Source organism: Panthera leo, chromosome D1 (genome assembly GCF_018350215.1).
Source record: "Panthera leo isolate Ple1 chromosome D1, P.leo_Ple1_pat1.1, whole genome shotgun sequence".
In the NCBI taxonomy this organism is placed as follows: Eukaryota; Metazoa; Chordata; class Mammalia; order Carnivora; family Felidae; genus Panthera; species Panthera leo.
In genome coordinates this window covers 108,691,500-108,715,423 of record NC_056688.1, presented here as the reverse complement: position 1 = coordinate 108,715,423, position 23,924 = coordinate 108,691,500, and the positions used below count along the sequence as shown (strand labels likewise).

The 23,924-nt window shown below is 55.8% G+C and overlaps 4 protein-coding genes across 5 annotated transcripts; 2 read left to right on the top strand and 2 right to left on the bottom strand.

Annotated features, from left to right (window-relative positions):
- The first annotated feature begins 6,268 nt into the window (after positions 1-6,268).
- FOSL1 (FOS like 1, AP-1 transcription factor subunit) lies at positions 6,269-12,285 on the top strand. Its single transcript, XM_042906563.1, has 4 exons — positions 6,269-6,416; positions 8,691-8,891; positions 10,850-10,957; positions 11,412-12,285. The coding sequence occupies exons 1-4, from the start codon at positions 6,327-6,329 to the stop codon at positions 11,832-11,834; spliced, it is 822 nt and encodes a 273-aa protein (XP_042762497.1). The 5' UTR covers positions 6,269-6,326; the 3' UTR covers positions 11,835-12,285.
- An 807-nt stretch (positions 12,286-13,092) lies between these two features.
- On the bottom strand, positions 13,093-14,208 carry CCDC85B (coiled-coil domain containing 85B). Its single transcript, XM_042906562.1, has one exon. The coding sequence runs from the start codon at positions 13,942-13,944 to the stop codon at positions 13,336-13,338; it is 609 nt and encodes a 202-aa protein (XP_042762496.1). The 5' UTR covers positions 13,945-14,208; the 3' UTR covers positions 13,093-13,335.
- Positions 14,209-16,188: 1,980 nt separating this feature from the next.
- On the top strand, positions 16,189-20,245 carry LOC122200568 (FGF1 intracellular binding protein). 2 transcript variants are annotated; one of them, XM_042906261.1, is made up of 10 exons: positions 16,189-16,378; positions 16,575-16,773; positions 16,930-17,056; positions 17,923-18,023; positions 18,513-18,646; positions 18,981-19,089; positions 19,166-19,229; positions 19,507-19,593; positions 19,682-19,779; positions 19,977-20,114. In XM_042906261.1, exons 1-10 carry the CDS (start codon positions 16,294-16,296, stop codon positions 19,990-19,992), a joined length of 1,020 nt encoding a protein of 339 aa, XP_042762195.1. In that variant the 5' UTR covers positions 16,189-16,293; the 3' UTR covers positions 19,993-20,114. The 2 variants fall into 2 exon arrangements, with proteins under 2 accessions (XP_042762195.1, XP_042762194.1); XM_042906260.1 differs by lacking the exon at positions 19,977-20,114 and adding an exon at positions 20,121-20,245 and having other exon boundaries at positions 16,192-16,378.
- A 178-nt stretch (positions 20,246-20,423) lies between these two features.
- Positions 20,424-23,813, bottom strand: CTSW (cathepsin W). Its single transcript, XM_042906259.1, has 10 exons — positions 23,679-23,813; positions 23,351-23,435; positions 22,423-22,536; positions 21,882-22,036; positions 21,693-21,789; positions 21,521-21,601; positions 21,285-21,410; positions 21,025-21,089; positions 20,736-20,939; positions 20,424-20,653 (listed from the first exon to the last, which is right to left on the bottom strand). The coding sequence occupies exons 1-10, from the start codon at positions 23,763-23,765 to the stop codon at positions 20,543-20,545; spliced, it is 1,125 nt and encodes a 374-aa protein (XP_042762193.1). The 5' UTR covers positions 23,766-23,813; the 3' UTR covers positions 20,424-20,542.
- Between the last annotated feature and the right edge of the window lie 111 nt (positions 23,814-23,924).

Below are 23,924 nucleotides of genomic sequence, written 5' to 3'. Positions count from 1 at the left end.
AGGGAAAGAAATGTCGGTTGAAGCGAACTAAAATGTCACCTCCAGCTGTGGGGCAGCCAGAACTCTTACCCACTGCTGGTGGCATGTAAAAGGGCACAACCCCTTTGAAGGACTGTTGGAGAAAAGCAGAACTTGGGCGCTTATTCAGGGGAAATGAGTGCAATTGACCACCGAAGGGTATATCCATTTATACCAAGGTCAAGAACAGGCAAAAATCATCAGTGATGAAAGAAGTCAGGAGAATGGCACCCATGGGTGGGGAGTGGTGACTGAGAAGGACACAGGGAGCTTGTGAGCTGCTAGAAACGTCCTGGATCAGCGCAGTAGCTACATGGGTTTACATACATGTAACAAGTCATTGAGCTGAACGTATTGGATCAATGCACTTCACTAGACGTGTCTTAAACTTCAATTAAGTCAAGAAACTAAATACAAGAATGAAAATTATAAAACAGAAGAAAACATAGGGGTAAATATCCATGACCTGAAGTTTGGCGGTGGGCTCTTAGATTTGACGCTGGAAGAATGGGCAACAAAAGAAAAAACCCGAGAAATTGGACTTCATAAAAATTTTAAAATCTTTTGTGCAGCAAAGGACGTTATGAAGAAGGGGTAACGACAACCTACAGAATGGGAGAAGATATCTGCAAATCCTATCTTTGATAAGGGTTTGGGAGCCAGAATATATAAAGAACTCATATAATTCAACCACACACACACACACACACACACACACACACACACACACAAAACATCAACTCAATTAAAAACGGGCGAAGAATGGGGCGCCTGGGTGGCTCAGTTGGTTGAGCGTCCAACTTCAGCTCAGGTCATGATCTCACGGTCCGTGAGTTCAAGCCCCGCGTAGGGCTCTGTGCTGACAGCTCGGAGCCTGGAACCAGCTTCAAATTCTGTGTCTCCCTCTCTCTCTGCCCCTCCCCCATTCATGCTCTGTCTCTGTCTCAAAAATAAATAAACATTAAAAAAAACTTAAAAAAATTTCCTTTAAAAAAATAAATAAGAAAAATAAGTAAAACATTAAAAAAAATTTAAAAACGGGCAAAGAACTTGAATTTTGTCCCCCAAATATATACAAATAGCCAACAAGCACATGAAAAGAGTTCACTGATCATTAAGGAACATGACCAGTTATTAAGGAAGTGAAAATTAAAACACGTCACACTCTCTAGGATGTCTTTCATTTCAAAAACAGAAATAATAAGCACTGGAAAGGATGTGGAGAAATTATAACCCTTATACACTGCTAGTAGGAACGTAAAATGGCACAACCACTTTGTAAAAACAGTCTGGTAGTTTCTCACAAGGTTAAATAGAGACTTGCTATAATACCCAGAAATTCTACTCTTAGATACATACCCAAGATAAATAGAAATATATGTCCACACAAAAACTTGTACACAAATGTCTGAGAAACATTCCAATGTCCATCAACTGATGAATAAATAAATTGTGGTATATCCATACAATAGAATATTATTCAGCAGTAAAAAGGACCTGAGTATCAGTACATGCTATAACACAAATGAGCCTGGAAAACATAAGTGAAAAGAAACCAGACACAGAAGACCACGGACTGCAGGATTCCACATATATGAAATGTGCAAAATGGGAAAATCCATAGAGACAGAAAGAAGGTGTGGTTCCCAGGAGATGGGACTGGGAGTGATTTCTTCATGGGAATGGGGTGATTTTCTGGGATAATAAAAAAAAAGAAAAAAAGTCTGGGAAACTAGAGGGAAGTAGTGATTGCACAACATTGTGAATTCACAAAATTCTATTGAACTCTACACTTTAAAATGGTTTAACTGTGGGGCGCCTGGCTGGCTCAGTCGGTGGAGGGTGCAGCCCTTGGAATCTCAGGGTTGTGCGTTAGAGACCCACGTTGGGTATAGAAATTACTTAAAAAAATTAAATTCTTGGGGCGTCTAGGTGGCTCAGTTGGTTAAGTGTTGGACTTTGGCTCAGATCATGATCTCGCAGTTCCGGAGTTTGAGCCCGAGTCGGGCTCTGTGCTGGCAGATCAGTGACTGGAACATGCTTCACATTTCTGTCTCCGTCTCTCTCTGCCCCTCCCCTGCTCGCACTCTGTCTCTCTCTCTCAAAAATAAATAAACATTAAAAGAAATAATAAAATAAAATAAACCAGTGCTTTCTCAAATATATACAAAAATTAAAATATATAAAACATTTAAAAATTAGGGGCACCTGGGTGGCTCAGTCAGTTAAGCATGTGACTTCGGCTCAGGTCATGATCTCACGGCTTGTGGGTTCGAGCCCCGGGTCGGGCTCTGTGCTGACAGCTCAGAGCCTGGAGCCTGCTTCAGGTTCTTTGTCTGCCTCTCTCTCTGCCCCTCCTCCACTCTTTCTCTCTCTCTCTCTTTCTCTCTCTCTCTCTCAAAAATAAATAAACATTAAATTTTTTTGATTTTAAAAATTACAGTCTCTTAAAAAATAAAAAAGTTAAATTGGTGAACTGTATGTTATGTAAATTTCAACCTCATTTTTAAAAATAAATACTTTGAGGCACCTGGGTGGCTCAGTCCATTCAGTGTCAGACTTTGGCTCAGGTCATGATGTCACAGCTTGTGGGTTCGAGCCCCGTGTCGGTCTCTGTGCTGACAGCTCAGAGCCTGGAGCCTGCTTTGGATTCTGTGTCCCCCTCTATCACTGTCCCTCCCTCGCTCACGCTCTCTCTCTGTCTCTCAAAAATAAATAATAAATCAATGAATAAATGCATAAATAAAAATTAACTTTGATTTAAAAAAGCGAGTAAAAAAATGAAATGCATCAACATCACCTCCAGTGTCCTGGGGGCACTGACAGAACGTGTTGGGTGCAAAGCACACCATCGATCGCCTCTTTTTGCTTTCCTGCAGCCCCAGGAGGTGGACATTCTCCGGGGCTCAGAGAGGGAAGTGACCCAGCCAGGCTCACACAGGCTGCCAAGGGACAATGCCCTGGTTCCTCAGACCTCTGGACCCCCAGACTCTTGCAATCACAGTGGCCCTTTGGGATTCTTGCCAGGCCTCCCTGGGTGGGAGCTGGTGAGGTCAGGGGCCAGGAACGTTTCTGCAGCCACGAAGCAGGAGTTGGTGACTGAGGAGCTTGGAATGTGCCTGTCTCTGAAAGGGCCTCCTTGTGGCTCCACCAACGGTTAGAGCAGGAAGGGACTTTCAGAACCATGTAATCACACACATACGCGCACACACATGCACACATTTGAGACCTGAGCCCCTGCTCAGTCGCTGCCCCAGGATGCTGGGGGAGTGGGACAGGGCGGTGTTTCTGGATCAGGCGGATGCATGGATGCAGTCAAGGCTGACCTGTGTCATCCTCGAACGTGCCACCACCTGGCCGCCTTCGGCACCTTGACCCCTCCAACTTGGGCTCAGCCCAAGAGTGCGCATGTCAGCGCGTGCGCCCTGCACGATTGCCTTAGCGTGTGATCAGAACCCCAAGGGCTCCCACCTCCGGAGCTTTTTATTAACATGTGTATTTATTTTGGCTACTGGTCAAGTTCTTACTATATGCTGTGCCACACGTGTGATATTATTTCATTTCTATTCTCTAACAACCCTGAGCTGTAATTATCATTACGTTTCCATTTTACAGACGAGGGCACAGAGGCGCCGAGACATCGTGTGCCTCACCTAGGCTGGCGAGCCGCCTACCCAGAATTCCAGGATTCAAACTCCAGGACCCAGAGTTGTCTGATTCCAGCATGCGTGTTCTTGCCCATGGATCACACTGCCTCAAAAACCTCTCTCCCTCTCCCCTCCCCCACCCTACACATCTCTAGTTCTAATTCTGGTGAACCGATGTTGGTTTCTTTTCTTTTTAGAGAAGGACAAGCATGGAGTCGAACAAGGCAAGGGAGAGGCAGCGGGCTGAGTGCACAGCACGTTACAGCTCACAAAGCACTTTCACATTTATGATCTCATTTGATCCTGCGGGAACCCCAGGAGGTCAGCACGAGGCTCAGTTGTTCCCACTGGGCCCGGGACTCACAGGGAAGTGACCCACCCAGGGTCACGGAGACAGAAAATGGTAACTCTGGCACCGGAAGCCCAGGCCCAAGCTGGCCTTCTGTCCCTGAGTCCCGAGTGCCCCCACAGACACCTGGCCCAAGGAAGACGGCCCAGGAACCCGCTTCCCTGGAATCTTCCTTCCCTGAGAACAAAACTCGAGCGCATCAAATGGGGGTAGCAGTGGACAGCAGGAGAGCCCAGCTGTCTTTCTGTAGTTGTGTGACACTGGTAGCCCCTTACTCTCTCTAGGCCTTAGTTTTCCCATCTGCACAGTGGGAGGAAACAGAGAAGCTTTGGGGTGGTCCTCTCAGCACAGACCTTCTGCACCCGTGAAAACGCGTCCGTGAGCCTTTGAGAGAGCTCGTCTGAGCCTGGAGCTCCCACAGCCCTGGTTTGGCAACCTGCGTCAACCACTCGATCAGTGATATTAAGTGCTTCATTTCTTTTTTGTTTTAAATGTTCATTTCTTTTTGAGAGAGAGAGAGAGAGGTGTGCGTGAGCGAGCGGGGGAGGGGCAGAGAGAGAATTTCAAGCAGGCTCCGCACTGTTAGCGCAGAGCCCAGTGTGGGGCTTGAACTCACAAACCACGAGATCATGGCCTGAGCCGAAATCAAGAGTCGGACAAACGCTCAACGGACTGAGACACCCCGGCGCCCCTCGCCACTTCATTTCAACACCTGTTGGCCTCAGTTTCCCCACACGTGAAATGGGGATGCTGATGGTACCTACTCCCCAAGGTTGCTGGCCTTTGGTTGTTGAAATCTGGCCCTGGCCTCACGTTCACACAGACCTTGGACATGATCTCCAAACAAGGCTGGTGACCACGCAGTTCCCAAAGAGCAGTGATAGTATTTATTTATTTATTTTTAATGTTTATTCATTTTTGAGACAGAGAGAGACAGAGCATGAATGGGGGAAGTTCAGAGAGAGAGGGAGACACAGAATCTGAAACAGGCTCCAGGCTCTGAGCTGTCAGCACAGAGCCCGACGCGGGGCTCGAACTCACGGACCGCGAGATCATGACCTGACTGAAGTCGACTGCTTAACCAACTGAGCCACCCAGGCGCCCCAAGCAGTGATAGTATTTAAACAAGATGGCACTGGGGTGCCCGGATGGCTCAGTCAGTTGGGCTTACGACTTAAGCTCAGGTCATGATCTCACGGTTCATGGGTTTGAGCTCCGCATTGGGCTCTGTGCGGACAGCTTGGAGCCAGGACCCTGCTTCCGGTTGTGTCTCCCTCTCTTCCCCTCCCCAGCGCATGCTCCGTCTCTCTCTATCTCAAAACCAAATAAACATTAAACATTTTTTAATAAAAATTTAAAAAATGAAAGAAGATGGTATTTGTCAGACCACTGGATAACCGGGGCCCCCCGCAGCCTCTCGCCGTTTAGAGAAGCTCTGAATTAAAACTTGCTCTAACTTCGGAAATTATCCTACCAGTGGCACGATTCTATGGCATTGTTTTTGTGGGCAGTTCAAACCACGAACTTGCTCGTTGTAAGCGTCTGAACTATATCGCCCTTTCGGCAACCCTGCTCTGTCGTTTATCCACTTTTTAGTGTGCCTGAACCTTAAAACAAGGCCAGCAGAAGCGCCTCGGGCCACCACCGTGAAGCCTGGGAAGGCAGTAGCAACGGTCCCTGGCATGAAATAAGCACCCGGTAAGTAAACCCGTAGCAACAATCACATGAATAACCCCCTTTACTGTCTCCGGGCCCCTTTCTCATTCTTCACCCCGACCTCCCACGCGCTGCAAGGCAGCTAGGTGATGGTTTCGCCCCATCTGACGGAGGCAAAAACTGAGGCCAGCCCGGGCTTCGCGGCGCGGGCGGCGGGGAGGGCGACGGCGGGCCCGAGGCGGCGGCCCCGGGGGGCGGGGCGCCCAGCTGCTCGCAGGTGCGTCAATCCGCGGGGGAATCCTCGGCTCCACCTGGGCGCGGCGAGGAAACCGCACCATGTATGGGCAACTACGTCAGAGAGGGCGGGCCCGCCGCTGCCGCGGGGGACGCCAGGTCCGTCCCTTTCCCCGCACGAAAAGGCGGCCACCGGACGGTGGGAGGCGTCGAAAAGTTCGGGGCGGGCTGGCAAAAGGCGGGGCGTCTGGAGAGGTGGAGCCCCGAGGTGTCCAGCGCCGGAGAAACGCCCGCCCCCCCCTCCCAACTGAAGTGGTTCAGCCCGAGCCCTTTTCATTCATAAAAGAAAAGACTCCCGCGAGGAGCAAGTGAGTCAGAACCGAAGCCGCCGACGCGGACCCCACAGAGCAGCCAGCCAGGGCATGTTCCGAGACTTCGGGGAACCCGGACCGAGCTCCGGGGCCGGCGGTGCGTACGGCGGCCCGGCGCAGCCCCCCACTTCAGGCCAGCAGGTGAGAGGGACCCGACGCTGGGGGATCCCGGGTGGACAGCGCCTGGGACGCTGCGGTCGGCTCCTGCACACTCTGGGATTGGGACCGGGAACGGGAGTAGGGACTGGATCTGGGGCCGTGGCTGTGGCTGTGGCTGTGGCCGTGGCCGCGGATGCTGCCCTGCCCGTTCTCCGCGGTCTAGAGGCACATTTCCCCCCCGCAAGCCCAGGGGAACGCGCGCGGTGGGCGCAACAAAGATCTACGGACGTCCCCTCTGTCGCTCACCCCTCTTCCTCCGCTGTCTGCTATCTGTCCCTCCGTCTCTGTTACCTTCCAACTTTTCTCCCGTCCACGCTTACTTTTGTCCTGTCTGCGCCAGAAGGGCGCCCCTTAGTCCGGGATTGGTCCCACCTCGGACTGGATCAGAGGGTCTGATCCATCTCGGACTAAATTCCTGGGAGGCCGAGATGTTCCCACACAGGAGGGAGGCGGGATCCACCGGCAGGCTAACTCCGACAGACTGGGAATCCTCAGCACTGTCCGTGACCGTCTGTGTGTCTGTCCGTTTGTCTGTCCCTCTCTCCCCCGTCGCCAAGTCCCTATCCCCTTCTTGACGCAGTGGAATCCGTCGGGCTCCGGGAGACTGGTTTTTGACCCCTTTACAAGCTGGGGCCCCATGGAGACTGCGGGATGCCGGGACGTGCGCGGGGTCATGCAGCGGACAACTCCCGCGCCCCTCGACTCCCGGCACCAAACGGCGCCCGCTGCAGGCTGGGGGGACATGGGTGGCCGCAGGTGCCCATTTCCTGTCGGCGGGCAGCGCGCACGTGTCGCTCGGCGTCCGTTCCGCCGAGTCACAGCGGCCGAGTCACGGTGGCTGACTCACCCGGGGCGCCCCTCCCTTCCTGGCCCGGAGCGGCCCCGGCCCGGACAACCTCGGGAGAGAGAGATGCCGCCGGCGGTACCTCGGTCCCGGAACTGGGGTCCCTGGGCCACTGGGCCCGCAGAGCTGGGCCGGGGACATCGCTGTCTGGACTTGCCTGGGCTTGTGGCGCGCTTCCCGGAGGACCGGGCACCCACACCCAGAGCCCAGCCCCAGGGCTTGAACCCAGTTCTCCTCCCCAAACACTGAGCCCCCATCTCAACCCCTTCCTCAGATTTCTGGCGGAAAGAAAATCTTGGCAGGTAATACAGGCAGAGCAAACAGTGCAGCCAGAACAGCGGTTTCTACCTCATTTACCGTATTTCACAGAATCTAAGATTTCATTGGTTTAAAAACCCATTATTTTGTGCCACTAAATTTTTCTAAAGTTGCCATTGAACTATGATTTCAGAGCTACTAAAGGGCATTTCTTAGCATCAAGGAGATGTCATAATCCTCACCTAGGACAATATTAAAAGACAAGGAGGGGCACCTAGGTGGCTCAGTCGGTTAGGCGGCCGACTTCAGTTCAGGTCATGATCTCACAGTTCATGAGTTCGAGCCCCGTGTCGGGCTCTGTGCTGACAGCTCAGAGCCTGGAACCTGCTTTGCATTCTGTGTCTCCCTCTTTCTCTGCCCCTCCCCCGCTCACACTCTCTCACTCTTAAAAAAATGAATGTTTTTTTTTTTAATTTAAAAAAACAAAACAAGGAAACTAATGTACATTGAAGTTCCATGACTTGCCCAGAGTCTTGGCCAGTAAGTGGCTGAGCTAAGGAGCTAGCTGGGTCAGCCTAAACCCAGGGTAGTGGTTCTTGCCCACCACAGCCCCTGTTCATTGGGCACCTACCTGCCACTTACCAGGCTCTGTCACACACATTCTTTCATCTGACTCTCACAGCCACCCTTGGAGATAGGAGCTGGAATTATCCCCTTTGTGCAGATGAGACTCAGGCAGGGTACAGGAGCAGTTAAGAGCCTGACTGCCTGGGTCCAAACTCCACTTCCCGCTTGCCGGCTGTGTGTCTGTGGACAACTGTTTTCCTGTCTGAAAATGAAGACGCTGTTGTGCAAATTATGACTCAGCATTTGTAAAGTGGTTGGGACTGTGCCTAGAATTCATACTTTATTATAAGTATTAGTTCTGATGGGGAAATGAAGGCACAGCAAGGTTACGAGACCTGCCCCAAGCCACACAGCTCGTGAGCAGGGATTTATCGCCAAGTTAGTCTCTCTGGCTGCCCAGTTGTGCTTTCTGGGCTCCCAGAACCGGCAGCTGCATCGAGGGTAGATGGCAGTGTGGTTTCTGTCCAGCGGAAGCCCCTCAATCCGCAGAGACCTCATCCTTGGCCCCTCCGTTTCTCGCCCCTCAGAAGTTCCACCTCGTGCCAAGCATCAATGCCGTGAGTGGCAGCCAGGAACTGCAGTGGATGGTACAGCCTCACTTCCTGGGACCCAGCAGCAGCTATCCCAGGCCCCTGGCCTACCCCCAGTACAGCCCCCCCCAGCCCCGGCCGGGAGTCATCAGGGCCCTAGGGCCACCTCCAGGGGTCCGTCGCAGGCCCTGTGAGCAGGTAAGTAGCAGAGGCATTGTGGCGCTGGCTCTGATGCCTACCGGGGTGCTGAGGTGCAGAGGACAAGTTCTTCCTTAAAAGAACACTAGGCAGGTGGGTAGGGCCGCTGGTGACTATTGGCCAAGGCAGAAAGCGATAGGAGGCCCTGGGGTGATCCAGCAGAGGGCAGAGGTCACCCCTAGATCAGGGAAAGCTTTCTGGAAGTGGAGGTACAGTAGTGTAGAAGGATGGGTAGAATTTGCATGGGTCGAGATGAAGAAAAAGACATTCCCGGCGGAGAAGAAGGGAGGAGCAAGAATGGAGGTAGAGGTGAGAATGTGTAAGGGGTACGTGTGGAAAGGTGTGTGGACAGTAGAGGGGCTCCACCTGCTGACGTATATGGAGAGGCTGAGCTAATGAGTCAATGTAGCTGGGGAGAGAATGGAAAGAGAGGGTTCTCTACAGCTACTCTCTGGGTTTCAGGTTCCCCATCCTACTTAATCCTTACAAAAAGCCTCTGGGGAATGCACTCTGGTTTTCTCCAATTTATCACTAGGGAAATGAAGGCACAACAGAGGTAGTCACTTGCCCCAAATCCCACAAGTAGTGAGTAATGAGACAGGTCTTTTCAATTCTAAAGTCAGATCCTAACCATCAAGCCACACTGTCTCATCCAGAGCTAACAGAGGCTTGAAGCAGAGTGAGCTGGGAACTCTCGGCTCCCCAACCAGGGTTCCTGCCTTTACACTGCTAAGAAAGTCTTTACCAAAATAAACGAGAGGGTTATTTATTTGTTTGTTTGTTTGTTTATTATTTGTGAGAGAATGAGTGGGTAAGGAGCAGAGAGAGGGGTGGGGAAAGAGAGGATCCCAAGCGGGCTCTGTGCTGACAGCAGAGATCCGGATGGAGGGCTCGAACTCACGAACTGTGAGATCCTGACCTGGGCCAAAGCTGGACGCCTTAACCGAATGAGTCACCCAGGCGCCCCAGAGACAGAGGGTCTTTGAAGGGAGTGGCCCATTAAAGAGCTTGCCCTGACAGCAAGGTAGAAGATGAGGAGAGAGGTCAGGATCTTGGGAAAGATGTGCAATTAGACAGGGTGGTTTTCCCAGAAACAGCATGGTTGCCCTTTGTGACCAACTGGAGAAGAAGACCGTGCTGGGCCCCAGAGGCAGGCTGCTGGACTTCCCTCCTTCAGTCCGGTCCTGAGGGTGGCTCCTTGTTCCTGAGTCCTCCTAGACTGGGGCTGTAAGCTCCCCTTTTGGGGGAGGTGGTCTTCATCTGTGGGCCTCTCAACTTTATGTTGAATAAAGTGAGTGGATTTTCATTTCAGCTCTGGGACCATAAACGAGTTATTCATCGTCTCCGGGCTTTAGTTCCTTACATGGGAAGTTGGGTTCAGAATCTGTGTGAAGCTCTTAGCTTGTATGTAATAGGCTCCCAATAAATAATTTACTCAGCGGCAACACTCATTAACCCCTCCTAGTGCTTACAGCCCCTGGGGAAGAGCACGCTTGGTTATCAAGAGACTGAAAAGGATGAGGGTCTTTCGAAAAAGAGAGGCTGGGTCCCAGGGGCTCAGAGGAAGAAAGGCCACTTCTGGCCAGGGAATGAGAGAAGGCTTCCTGGAGGCGGGGGTATCTCAGTGGAGTCCTGAGAGATGGGGGAGGAGGTTGAAGGTTTGTGGCGTGTGTGCGTGTGTGTGGGGAGCATTCTGAGAGGGTAATCAGAGGAGGCAAAAGCTGGGTGCGAGGAGGAAGTGTGATTAATTCAAATTTACTGAAGCGTGAATGCGGGGAACGGGTCGCCGTGCAGTGGTCCCTGAAGCGCAGCCCGGGGGCGCCCCACGCTGCTATGTCCTCCGCTAGGGTCCCAGCACTGGGCCACCTCAAGAGGCGAGTGCCGGGCAAGCCAGTGGCCCAGGGTCTACCTCACTGATCGATCCTTTTACCCCATCCCCGACCCCACCCCCACCCCAGATCAGCCCGGAGGAGGAGGAGCGCCGTCGAGTGAGGCGCGAGAGGAATAAGCTGGCCGCGGCCAAGTGCAGGAACCGGAGGAAGGAACTGACCGACTTCCTGCAGGCGGTGAGCACTGGCTGGTGCGGAGGGAGTCGAGGCCCGGGCCCACCGAACCTCAGAGGGGCGCGGCTCCCCCGAGCCTGCCCGGCCCCAGGGGCGCCGGTGTATGAAGTTACCCCCCCACCCCCACCCCCAGCACCCCGTCGGAGGTGCAGCCCTTCGGAAACAACAATGACGAAAAAGCGATTAAAAATTAGTTACAGCGCGTCTCACTCCAGCAGAGCAGAAGAGTTAAAGCTTCGGCCAACGATCTCCTAAAAAAAAAAATGCTCCCGGGCCTGATGGGAGTCGTGCCGGATTTCTCCCAAGGCCTCATGGGAGTTGTAGTCCAGACTCGCTGGAGACCCAGCCCCGTAACCTCCCCCCCCCCCCCCCCCCCCCCCCCCCAGTTACCACCACCTCCCCGAGGCTACGCGGTATTCCGCCCTCCTCTTCTAACTCCTCTTCCAACCCTCTACAGGAGACTGACAAACTGGAGGACGAGAAATCTGGTCTGCAGCGAGAGATTGAGGAGCTGCAGAAGCAGAAGGAGCGTCTGGAGCTGGTGCTCGAAGCCCACCGTCCCATCTGCAAAATCCCGGAGGGGGCCACGGAGAGGGACACTGGCGACACAGGCGGTACCAGCGGCACCAGCAGCCCACCACCAGCCCCCTCCCGCCCTGTACCATGTATCTCTCTTTCCTCGGGGCCTGTGCTTGAACCTGAAGCATTGCACACCCCCACGCTCATGACCACACCCTCCCTGACTCCTTTCACCCCTAGCCCTGTCTTCACCTACCCCAGCACCCCTGAGCCCTGTGCCTCAGCCCATCGCAGGAGTAGCAGCAGCAGCGGGGACCCATCCTCCGACCCTCTGGGCTCTCCCACCCTCCTTGCCTTATGAGGCAAACTAGCATCCCTACCCACGGGTGCCACCCTAGCCAATGCCTTCCCACCCACTGGTCCAGCTGGTCTGGACCGTATCCCATGCCCAAGCCCAGCAGGTTCTTCTCCATGCCTCCAGATGAGACTGAGCATATTTTGCTTCCTAGTACAGCCAGCTTGGGGCCACCAACGCTGCCCACGGTTTTTCTAGAGCTGGCTTCTCTAGCAATTTGCACTAAATCAGAGACAAAAGATTTCCTATTTGTTCGCGAGAACTCCCGGCAGCCCCAAAGGACTTTGTGACTCCCTAGAGGTCCTCTAGAGCCCTAACTCCCTCCAGACCACACCTACAGTCTTCATCACCCTCTTCCTGTGATCCACCCGATCCTACTCTGACAGGTGATACTCTACCAGCCTAGAACACTAACTCACCCAGCCCCACGCTGCCAGCAGCACCAAGTGATTGAACCAGGGCATTCTGCTGGCCCCTCCTGAATGGCAGGAGGGTGTCAGAGGCTTCTGTGATGAGCTGACCTGCAGCCCCCAGCTCTGAGAAGACTTTAGCTCCAGGGAATCCAAGCCTCCACAACGAAGGCAGCTGCTATTTATTTTCCTACAGAGAGTATTTTTATACAAACCTGCCAAAATGGAATAAAAGGCTTGAAGCTCTGGCCTGGTCTCATTGAACCCAGAGGCTAAAGGGAGAATGTTTGAAATCAGAAGCCCTAGGCTCCAGTCTCAGCTCCACGGACTTACTGCATGACTTTGGACAAACTATTTGATATTTCTAGACCTCAATTGTCTTACCTGACAAAAGAGGTTACATCTGCTCTGCCTCATCTCCAGCATTGAGAGGAGGAACAGAGTGCTGCTGTTGGGTGCAAGCCAAAGGATTATCGTCTTCCTCCGGATGCGGGCCCACAGCGCTCCTGCGTGTGCCACAGGAGGGCGCTCTTATGCCCCTTCCAGCCTCAGGGGAGGTCGCTGAGTGGGTTCTAGGCCCCCAACACCTGCTTCCTGCCCCATTGTCTTGGACAGGAAGGAGCCGGGAAGGGAGCTGGAGCCACTTCAGGGGCCAGAATACGGCCTGTTCCGAGGCCTGATGGGGGGAGCCAGTGGTTTACCACGGTCCCACATCCCGTCCCAGGCTTGAGGTAGCGAGGGTCGGCCACGTTAGTTCTGCAGCCCCTCCGGATGGGAATGGTACCCCGTCTCAACGTCCCCGCCCGCGTCCCCACCACGGCGAGTCCCAAAGAGACGCTGCCCAGGCCAAGGGCTCTGCTTCCGTTCCAGTTTATTAGCCCCCACCCCGTCCCCGGCAAGTCCCTTCTCTCCAGCATCCAGTTCCCCTGCCGCCACACCAGCGAGAGCAAGGGGCCCTCCTCAGTGCCAGAGTTTCCAAATCCATGCCAGCGGCCCGTCGTGCGAGGGGGGACGGCGTCTAGGTCCCGAGGTCCACCGCAGTCCCTGCGCTTTGGGAAGCAATCTGGTCGGGCGTCGACAAGAAGGAAGCTGAGCCCTCAGTCATCTGGGGAGCAGGCCAGGGGCAATTGGTCGGGACTACCCACGCTGCCCGTGCTGGAGCTTCCATCGCCCAGGTCGCGGGGCCCGCAGGGGGGCAAAGCGAGCTCGGGTGTCGGCCCGGCGCTTGAGCCCCCCGCGCCGCCGGGGCCGCTCCGGGGGCCCCACTCCTCGCCCAGAGCCAGGCAGAGCTCCTTAAGCGCCAGGTTCTCCCGCAGCAGCTCCTCCTGGCGGCCCTCCAGCTCGGCCAGCTTCTGCCAACAACCGCCCAAGTCCTCGCGCACCGCTCGGGATGCTTGGGTCCCGAAGAGCTGCCACTGGCGCGCGGCACGCCGCCCGCGCTGGCGCTCCGAGTCCAGGAAGCAGCAGAGGTCGCGCAGCTCGCGGTTTTCGGCCTGTAAGCGCCGGTTAAGCTGCTTGAGCTCGCGGATCTCGCCCAGGTGACCCTGCAACTGCCGATTCACCTCCTGCATGAGGCGGCCGCGCTGCACCAGAGCCGCCAGGCGCGCCGCCTCCTCCCGTCGCAGGCGCCGCACCAGCTCCTCTTTGCCCAGCGCCGCCATCTCCTCGTCCGTCAGCTCCTCCAGGCCGCCCGCCTCGGCCTCCATGGCTGCTCAGGCCTCTGGAGCATCGCCTGCCCGCCGCCGCGGCCCAGGAGCCCCACGTCCAGCCCGGCGCGCTGGGGCTTGGGCTCCGGCTCCGCGGGCGGCAGGCTGTGGTCGGGCAAGCGTAGGCTGCACCAGCCGCCCAGGGGTGGGCACGCGGCGGGGCGCGCGCCGGGGCGGGGTCGTGTGACGTAAAGGAAGGACAGCCAATCCAGGAAGCCTCCCCGGAAAGGGGCGGGACTTGACCGCAGAATAGACAGAGAGAGAGAGAGGGAGACCCTTCTCTGCCCCTTCCGGACCGCGGAACGACTGACCCTCGTGGACACTGGGTCCCAGCGCCACCACCTTCCCCGACAGTCACCCCCAAACTAGGCGCTTTGTACCTCCCACTTCCAAACCTCCTCAAGCCCTAGCCTAGGCCTCGCGGCTCCTTCTCAGGAACCAAGATTCCGGCATGGGCCGTCGACTCTCGTGTCCACCTCCCGACGGAACCCAGAAGGATCTCGTTTCCATCTTTCCTGGCTTAGTTCATACTCGAGAGTCTTGGCTCCCTGAACATCGCTCCCAGCTCTTGGGAACCCTGAGTCCAAATGTGCCTGCCTCACGGATCAGCCTACCCTCTCATGGACCGGTTTCCTGCCTCGGGGGAAGGCACACACAAGGATTCATTTGTTCAATAAACTTTTATTGTGTGCAGAAACTGTGCAGAAATAAACTTGGCTAAGAGTCTGATCCTGTCCTCAAACAGGTTGTAATCTAGCAGGGGAGACAGGCTGTGTTAAACAGGAAGCAAACGGGGGAGGAGCATGGTCTGAGGGACCTCCACCCCCCCAAAAAAGGTTTTCTCAAAGAGGTGATCATCTGTGGGGCCTTGAAAGAAGTATAGGCCTTTGCCAAATAGAGCTACTTCAGGGAGTGGGAAGAGCATGGTGAAAGACATTGGGGGCCAGCTGCTTCAGGAACAGTGAGAGTAGCTCGATGTTTTCGAAAGGTACGTGTGTGGAGAAAGTGATAAAGTGAGGGAGAGAAGCAACAAAGGTAGTTGGCTGGAGTGTTTCCACAGGCCAGTAAAGATTTTAGGTGGGGGGGATTAACATTTTAAATATGTATGCATTGGGGTACCTGGGTGGCTCAGTCTGTTAAGCATCTAACTCTTGATTTCAGCTCAGGTCACGATCTGGGGGTCATGAGACTGACCCTTGCCTCAGGCTACAAGCTGAGCATGAGACCTGCTTCAGATTCTCTCTCTCTCTCTCTCTCTCTGCCCCTCCCCTGCACACGCATGCACTCCCTCCTTCTCAAAAAAAGTAATTAAACTATAATACGCACTAAAAAAATTATTCAGGCTGCTCTGTGTGGGATGGACCCTGGGGAAAGGATGTATGTAGGCAGGGAGATTAGTAAGAACACTGTATCAATGGGAGAGACAGAGCTACGCAGGACTGGACTGGGACAGTGCCAGTGGGGATGGAGAGGACAAAGCATCCCAGAAATATTCAGGAGGCAAATCAGCAGAACTAAATGTGAGGAGAGATGAGTCTGGGAGAAAGCTCAGGTTTTGTGGCATCAGAACTGGGTGAATGTTGGGACTTCACTGTGATAGGAACGCAGGACAGAAACAGATTGGAAAAAGGTCGGTCTGGCTTTTGAGGGGCCTGTAGGGGGCAGACAGCCTGAAAAGACCTGCGGATGGACGGCCCTCCTGATGTGGACTTCCAGGCAGAGCTCTGAGCTGCAGAGTAAGAGAGGTCATCAGTGGTGGGGAGGGCGGGGGGCGGGGGGGCGGGGTTTAAAGCCATAGGAAGAAATGGCCCATGCCCGGAAGAGGTGCTCATCGGCAGGTTGCCCTGAGGGACTCCCAGTAAGGGCCCTTGGAAGTCAGGTCAGACCTATTTTTTGCACAGAAAAGATTTAGGAGAGAGACCTGTGAAACCACCACATTTAGGATACGGGTCAAAATAGGGAGGCCCGGAAAAGGGCAGAGAAAGTGGGAGAAAAGCCTGGAGGAAGTGAGAGGGAAGGTTACAGGGGCAAGGGAGACTGGCCGCTGGCCTCGACTCCCAACGTCTTCCTGCAAACTGGGCCAGGATAGGATGGGGGGGGGGTGGTTAGGACAGGGGGCGGGGACAAGGGACCTGAGATTGCCCCTCCCGCCGCGGGGAGGAGCCATTCCTCTTCCTTCGCCGCTTCTGCCCCCACCCCCTCTGTCCCGGAAGTGGTCCTTCTCTGGCTCCGGGTGCCGGGAGACGAAGCTCCGCGTTCCCGGAAGTAACCCGCCGGCGGCGCGCCCGGCCCGGGGCAGTGCTCGCTCCAGCCGGGGCGCTGCAGCCGCGCCCGGGTCCGGGCGTCGCCATGACCAGCGAACTGGATATCTTCGTGGGGAACACGACGCTCATCGACGAGGACGTGTATCGCCTCTGGCTGGACGGTTACTCGGGTGTGTGGGGGGCCGTCTACGGAGCGGCCCAGAAGGGGCGGTTGTTTGGGCTGGGAGAGGGGGCGGAGCCAGGACTCGGGCGTCCTATGGGGAGGTGGGCGGAGAGAGTAAGGGATGTGTAGGAGTTGGAGCTGGGATCCCCGGAGGGTCTGTGGGTTCGGCCGAGCCGGTCCTAATGCTAGCTCCGACTCCCTAGTGAGCGACGCGGTGTCCCTGAGGGTGCGCTCGGGAATCTTGGAGCAGACGGGCGCGACGGCAGCGGTGCTCCAGAGTGACACCATGGACCACTACCGTACTTTCCACATGCTCGAGCGCCTGCTGCACGCGCCGCCCAAGCTGTTGCACCAGCTCATCTTCCAGATCCCGCCGTCCCGACAGGCGTTGCTCATCGAGAGGTGGGGACGCCCACCAGTCTGACCCATTTTGCAGGCCGCAACTGAGGCCCGGGCCGGGATGGAAAGTTGCGAGCAGGAGGGGCCACACTTAGGCGCTGCCAGACCCCCTTTCCCCTCCTATATGGAAAGTCAGTGGTGTCCTCTGCCTCCACGCAGGTACTATGCCTTTGATGAGGCCTTTGTGCGGGAGGTCCTGGGCAAGAAGCTGTCCAAGGGCACCAAGAAAGACCTGGATGACATCAGCACCAAAACAGGCATCACCCTCAAGAGCTGCCGGAGACAAGTGGGCACTGCCCCCCCCCCCCCCCACCGCTCCCTAACACAACATCCCATGTCCAGTCTGCCCCTTCACTCCGTCTGTTTGGTCACTGCCCCAGCGCCTTTCTCCTTCCCCACCTCTGGTTGTGGCAAGGGCTTCCTACCCAGTCTCCTCTCGCATCTTTTTGCAACTTCCAAACCATCTCCTACACTCTGCGGGAGCTATTCTTTCAGAAGCTCAGATCTGAGCGTAGCTTTCCCCTCCTCATAAACTTTAATTGGCTCCCACTCCATCCTGGATAGTGGCCATACTCTTCGGCCTTGACCTTCTTACTCTCGTGTGATCTGGTCCCTGCCAACCCTTCTTGGCTTACATTTTTCCAGCCGGTGGCTTTCTTGCTCATGCTCCTCCTACTTCCAGGGTGCTATTCTTGGCCTTGTCTCCCCCTTGAAGTACAAAGCAGGGGGATTAGATGCCGCCTCCTCCACAAGCCTTTCTGGCGGTACAGGGAGAAGTAACCCTTCTTCTGGCCTTTAGTATCTTTTCTCTGTGTCTCTTGTTCGCTCCCTCTGTGCAGTTTAGCATTTGTTCATTTTTTTACTTCCTGGACCTTAGCCAAGAGGGTCAGTTTCAGCACAACTCCTGGAGAACTGGAGAGCATGATGCTAAAATAGGGGGAATTCAGAGGTAGGAGTGAGGAAACATTTATCCAAGGCAACGTGGTTGAATGGACAACAGGTATTAACAATTAATAGTTTACTGAAGAATACCACAGGCTGTGTCGGCCTCCGCTGACTGGATAGATGGACAGATGAGGGAGGGATGTTCAATCGGTTTATTGGGTGACCAGCCTCTGACCAGTCCTCCCTCCTCCCCTAACTGCCCTACAGTTTGACAACTTTAAGCGAGTCTTCAAGGTGGTGGAGGAAATGCGGGGCTCCCTGGTGGACAACATTCAGCAACACTTTCTCCTTTCTGACCGGTTGGCCAGGTGAGGGGCTGGGCAAGGAGCCAGCCGTCTCCCCTTCCTGCACACTCTCCTTGGGCCATGAGGCGGCTCTACCTTCCCCACCCCAACCCACTTGATCTTCTGGCTGTATTGGGGATGATTATCCTACTTTTAGTCTGTGCTTTAGATCAGATTGGCCTGGTTTCAAATCCCAGCCTGGCCACTTACCAGTGGGGTTGTTGTGAGCTATGCTACATATGAAGTCCATGGTGCCACCCCTGGGGCTTAGGGAGTACCCAGTAAATCGCAATTCACCCTCGTGGTCTCCCTCTGTATCCCTTAGCAGACCTGGGCTGAAACTTTCTCTTTAGGCAGGTGAGGAAGCCCAGGGAGAAGGGACTTTAACTTGTCACATAGTGAGTTGGGGCAGAGATAGGCCAGAACTCCAATGCCCAGCCAGTGCTGCAGGTGGGAGCTGCTTGCTAAAAAGGAATCTCAAACCCTGACAGGCCCCCTCTCCCCTCTCTCCAGGGACTATGCGGCCATTGTCTTCTTTGCCAACAACCGCTTTGAGACGGGGAAGAAAAAACTGCAGTATCTGAGCTTTGGTGACTTTGCCTTCTGTGCTGAGCTCATGATCCAGAACTGGACCCTCGGAGCCGTCGGTGAGGCCCCCGCTGACCTTGGTGCCCAGATACCTCCCCACCTTCTCAGGGCCTGGCTCGCCACCCGCAGTTTCTCCTGCGGGCCCCAGTCTCCGGCATCCTTTCTCTTCAGTGTCCCCACCGCAGCCACCTCTGGACACAGTCCAGTGTCCCCATGCACACCTTGTCTGCAGACAAAGGGCCTGCTACTTCTCTGCGGCCTGGGACAAATCACTCCACCTTTCTGACACTTCCTCTTCGTGGGGTTCGCTGAGGTGGTGGGTGTGGAAGGCTCAGGAGGTCCCTGGAGGGGTTTTTACCCCCTGCCCCAACTCCCTTGCTGGGCCTCCTCCAGACTCCCAGGTGGCTGACATGGATGTGGATTTAGACAAGGAGTTTCTCCAAGACTTGAAGGAGCTCAAGATGCTTGTGGCTGACAAAGACCTCCTGGACCTGCATAAGAGGTGACCCTGGGGAGTCCACAGGGTGGGGCCCGAGTGGGGGCCCAGGCGGCTCTGGGCTTACCCTATCTCCCTACAGCCTGGTGTGCACTGCCCTCCGGGGGAAGCTTGGTGTCTTCTCTGAGATGGAAGCCAACTTCAAGGTCTGTGGCCCAACCCAGCCTCTGTCCTTTGGGCATCGTCGGCCTCAGTGCACTGTCCCCATTGGGCAACTCTGCTCATGCCGGACATTGACCGGCAGGTAGTTGGCCGCCCCTTCCACCCACCTGGGAGGGGAAAGTCAGCTCCTGGACATTGGGGAGTTATTTGATTGAGGGAGGTGGATAGATTTGGGAAGGGCCCTACCCCTCCTCCAGCCTCTGGGCTCAGCCTCCAGGCTCTGGGACAGAGGGCAGAACTCCCAGGCTCCTTGCCCCACAGAACCTGTCCCGGGGGCTGGTGAACGTGGCCGCCAAGCTGACCCACAATAAGGATGTCAGAGACCTGTTTGTGGACCTCGTGGAGAAGGTGAGCTGTCCTGCTTGCCGTCCTCTGATTCCCTAACCTGGCCTGTCCCTGGGCTGTACCAATCCTAGATGTTTCCTTGGGCCCACAGTTCGTGGAACCCTGCCGTTCTGACCACTGGCCACTGAATGATGTGCGGCTCTTCCTGAATCAGTATTCGGCATCCGTCCACTCCCTGGATGGTTTCCGGTGAGAGACCCCAGGCCTCCTTTCCAGCTTGTCCTTGCCGTAGCCAGCCTTCTGCCAGGGCCTAGCCCTCCTGCAGACGCAGGGTTCTCTGTTCTGTCCTAGGGGTGGAAGTCTGTCTGTGGGCTCCACCTCTTAGAAGCTGTGACCTGACCTTGGGTAGGTTCCTTAAGCTCTCCATGTCTCCGTTTCCCCCATAGAACCTGGAGATGGTGATGATAACGATCGTAAGAATATTATGAGGCGTGAAGGGGCACTTAGGCACAGGAAGCTCTCAGAGCAGTGCTCAGAAGCAGTAGGGATTCAGTAGAAGGCAGCCGTCACTGTTACTGTTATCATTACAGGCACCAGGCCCTCTGGGACCGCTACATGGGCACCCTCCGTGGCTGCCTCCTGCGCCTCTATCATGACTGAGGTCCCCTCCCGCCACCCTGCCCCCACTGACAATAAAGTTGCCATGACTTCGGAAGAGCCTGTGCATGGGAGTGTGCGTAGGTGTGCACGCATCTGTCTCTAAGGGTCAGGTGAACGTGTACACGGCTGTACGTGTCCGCGGGCCCCACAGAGACCAGGATGGGTCAGCGCACGGTGTCGGTGCCCTCCCCACCCATTTCCGCACCCCAGCTGAGTACGCTTGGAAGCCAGGGAGCTTATCTTGGTTTATTCAAGCCGTAGCAAGATGAAGAGGACGGGCAAAAGCCTTGGGTAGGGCTGGCGAGGAGACAGCTGGCATAGCAGGACAGAGCTGAGGGTCAGTCGCGCAGGCTCAGGGAGGGCAGGACACTGGGCGCTTCTTCGCTGGTTGGTCCACACGGGCAGTGAGCGGGTACTTGGTGATGCCACAGGTGTTATTCCCTCGGTACAGCCGGAAATAGCCCTGGGAAGTTAAGGGGACCTCAGGGCCAGAAGGTAGGGGGAAGCCTACCCTGCCTCGTCCCCTGAGTAGGTCTCCTTCTCACCTTCTCACCCCATTTGGTGCCCCAGGAGTTCTTCAGGATCCAGAACGGGATTGAGCGGCGAGATTGAGGCTGGGCTCCGGCTGCCCCTGCCCGCCTGTCCGCCACTGACTCGCTCTTCCCAAAGCCCACAAGCAGGACAGAGTGGTCCACGAGGAAAGGGTCACAGGAGGTGGGCGTGGCCTCGATCACACCCTTCTTGTATAGCTGCAGCGGCAGAGGGGCTGAGTCTGAGGCCACCTCCCCTAGATGCCTCTCCCCACCCCCACCCCCATTCTAGATCCTGTCCCACCTTCAGGAGCTTCATATTGATGGTCACGGTGATGGGGCCTTGGGTGGCCAGGTACCAGGCGATTTCTGGGGGTGGAAGGTGCCATTAGGCCTTGCTTGCTCTGTGCCCTTTGTTCTTGGCTCGTTCTACCTCCCGTCCCCACCCTCCACCTCTCTGTCCCTCCATCTCTGTCTGTAGCCCAGTCTGTTTGTCTCTATCCTGGTCTGTCTGTCCCTGTCCTTCTCCCCCCATGCCTGCCCTTGTCTCCCCTCTGCCCGCACTCTGCTCGTTGTCCGGCAGCATGATGAAATCCTGGATCCAGGCCACCTTCTTATGCTTCTTGGCCAGGCACCGGTGGGGTTTGACCTGCCCTTGGAATGGGTAGTCCTTTTCGCTGGCCAGCCCACCTGGAGATAAGCAAGGCCAGGGAGGAGGCTCAGCTCCTGAATGTTGCTCCCCCCTTCCCCCCCCCCCCCCCCACCTCCACCACAGCTGCCCGGAGAGGCAGGGCACTCACTGTTGTTGAGGACGGTTATGAACGCATCCCAGACGAAGCCACCCCTGCAGCCATCCCCACAGCGGCCACAGTCGAGCAGCTCTGGTGCAAGAAGGGACAATGGGGGTTGACTATGCCCTGGCCCCCCGCACCTCCCTCTCCCCCGTCACTTGCCCCACTCTGTCAGCCATACCCTGCACGGAGAGTTCTACGGACTGGCGGTATTTGATGCCCCACAGGGCCTCGATGTTGCCTGCCGCTGCCATGGCCCAGCAACAGCTGCAGCTTTCCTGCACGAGGAGGGCAGGAGAAGAGATTTCTGGGCCTTGCCCCGCCGTCCCTCCACCCCCAGGGCTGGACTAGGCCGGACTGGGGCAGGTACCTGCTTCTTGACGGATGAGATGACTCCATCCAACTTCCGCCAGTCACAGGTTGGGGGCACTGACTCCCCCCACTCTTCAGACCCTACCTCTCTGCCCACTTTGGGAACCTCTCCATCCATCCTCCGATGCCCGTAGAGCCGGCCAAACTCCTCCTCTGGGGGTATAGACAGGACCACCAGGGTCACAACTTAGACCCCTTCTCCCCCACATCCTGCCTCGCATACTCCCAAGCATCCACATCCTCGGTTATTTGAGTCCCCATAATACCCTGGGAGACCGGCGTGGATGTCGAGGCCAGGAGAGCAGCCGGATTTCTTCCTAGGATGCATCCCCGTGCACTTGCTGCCTTGCCCCTGAACTGGGCTGGGGCCCAGACCTGACCCTTCTCTCTGTGACTTGGGGCAAGCAACCAGGCCTCTGGCCCTCAGGGTTCCTCTCTGGGAAATGAAAGCTGCACGTCTGCCCTGTCCATCTGCCAGTATCCCCGGAGAAGTCACTGCTTCCCCACCTACCACCTAGGGTCCAGGAAGTGTCCATTACCTGTGAGGTCACTGAATGGAGTCACCCCAAACTCGGCTGTGCCTAAGTCTTCCTCCTCCAGCTGCTGAGCCTGGGCCAGGTTGTGTGCAAAGATGTCCAGGCGACGAGCATACTCTGGACCAAAAGAGGGTTGTCTTAAGCTGCCTCCTAAGCCCCCGTGGGCAGGAAGTGGCCGCTGGCTGGGCATCCGACCACCCACACTCACCCAGGTGAGTGTTCACTCTTCTCTTGTGGCCGCTGCAGGCCAAGGAAGTGGCTCTCCAGCCTGTCTAGGGTTGGGTTTTCCCCAGAGGCAGCAAGGGGGACATCTCTGCCCACCCACGGAGAAGATAAGTGAAGGAAGGGTCTGAAGAAAGGCAGAGTGACTCAGAAAGGAAAGGTGGGTGATCAGAGACTGGCTTCCTGCCAGCTTACATTCTCCACCTTCAATTCACACCTCTGATTGTAGGTTCGGAGCTGAAATGTGATGAAGGTGGGGAAGGAGTGGGGGTTCAGGCCCGTGGCATGGGCAGCTTGGCCTGAGAGGTGTCCACAGGCCACTCCCCTGTGGAAGATGAGACCCAGAGAGGGCAGGGGCAGGGCTGCGACCTCACGTGCATGGAGAGTGAGTTCCCAGCTTGGTGTTTCTGAGTGAACTCACGGCAGCAGTCAGCCCGCTGCCTGGAGGCAGAGGAAAAGTGGCTGTGGAGGCGAGGGATCCTCTCTGTCCAGGGCAGACCCCCGACAGCTGCTGCCTGCCCTCCAAGTTCATAGCAAAGAATGATTAGGAATGATTGTACGTTTAGGAAACCGGGGAGTGCACCCCCAGCCATGCCACTGTCCTGCTGAGTGCCTTTGGCCAAGCCGATTCCCCACCCTGAATCTTGATTTCCTCATCTATTAAATGGGAGAAGGGGGTTGGGCCAGAGATGTACATGCCCCGTGATACCTTCTGGGTTTGAGTAACTCCGGTTGTACTGGATCTGGAACAATGTGAAGGCCTGTTTCAGCTCCAGTGGCTGGGGTCCTGGGTCCTAGCAGGGAACCAAGGGGGTGGGGAGTCATTGCTGGGACCCCACCTCACCCCGGCCTTGCAGGGATTGGGCTGGGGATCAGCAGCTTAGCCTGCTCTGTCTCCCTGAGCATGTCAATCACTTTTCCAGCCTTAGTTGCTCCCCCCTGAGAAATGGGAATAAGGCTGTTGTTTCTGAAAGGGTGAGACCCAGGCATGGGATTTGCGGGAGGAAGGGTATGGGAAGCAGGTGGGGGGCACTTACCTGGCTCCTAAGGGAGCTCTTGATGCCTTGAGCCAGGCCGGCCATAGACAGGACCAGGAGGCAGGGAAGGTAGACAGTAATTGCCATGATGCTGCAGACAAGAGTACTGGGAGCAGGAAGCTGTGCAAACCAGGCTGGAGGGGCCGAGGGGGCGGAGCTGGAGAAACCACGAAGGGGAAACCAGGTTGGGAGGGGTGGACCCCTCCACACAGGAGCTACCTCAGACCTTCAGGCTTTTGTCCTATG

Excerpts from the sequence above, each read along its gene's own strand:
- FOSL1 (XM_042906563.1), top strand. The coding sequence starts at position 6,327 with ATGTTCCGAGACTTCGGGGAACCCGGACCGAGCTCCGGGGCCGGCGGT. Across the intron at positions 6,417-8,690 it reads CCCCCACTTCAGGCCAGCAG|AAGTTCCACCTCGTGCCAAG; the intron begins GTGAGAGGGACC and ends CTCGCCCCTCAG. Across the intron at positions 10,958-11,411 it reads TGACCGACTTCCTGCAGGCG|GAGACTGACAAACTGGAGGA; the intron begins GTGAGCACTGGC and ends AACCCTCTACAG.
- CCDC85B (XM_042906562.1), bottom strand. The coding sequence starts at position 13,944 with ATGGAGGCCGAGGCGGGCGGCCTGGAGGAGCTGACGGACGAGGAGATG.
- LOC122200568 (XM_042906260.1), top strand. The coding sequence starts at position 16,294 with ATGACCAGCGAACTGGATATCTTCGTGGGGAACACGACGCTCATCGAC. Across the intron at positions 16,379-16,574 it reads CTGGCTGGACGGTTACTCGG|TGAGCGACGCGGTGTCCCTG; the intron begins GTGTGTGGGGGG and ends CCGACTCCCTAG. Across the intron at positions 18,647-18,980 it reads CTGGACCCTCGGAGCCGTCG|ACTCCCAGGTGGCTGACATG; the intron begins GTGAGGCCCCCG and ends GGCCTCCTCCAG.
- CTSW (XM_042906259.1), bottom strand. The coding sequence starts at position 23,765 with ATGGCAATTACTGTCTACCTTCCCTGCCTCCTGGTCCTGTCTATGGCC. Across the intron at positions 21,602-21,692 it reads CGTAGAACTCTCCGTGCAGG|AGCTGCTCGACTGTGGCCGC; the intron begins GTATGGCTGACA and ends TTCTTGCACCAG. Across the intron at positions 20,654-20,735 it reads GCACCAAATGGGGTGAGAAG|GGCTATTTCCGGCTGTACCG; the intron begins GTGAGAAGGAGA and ends TTAACTTCCCAG.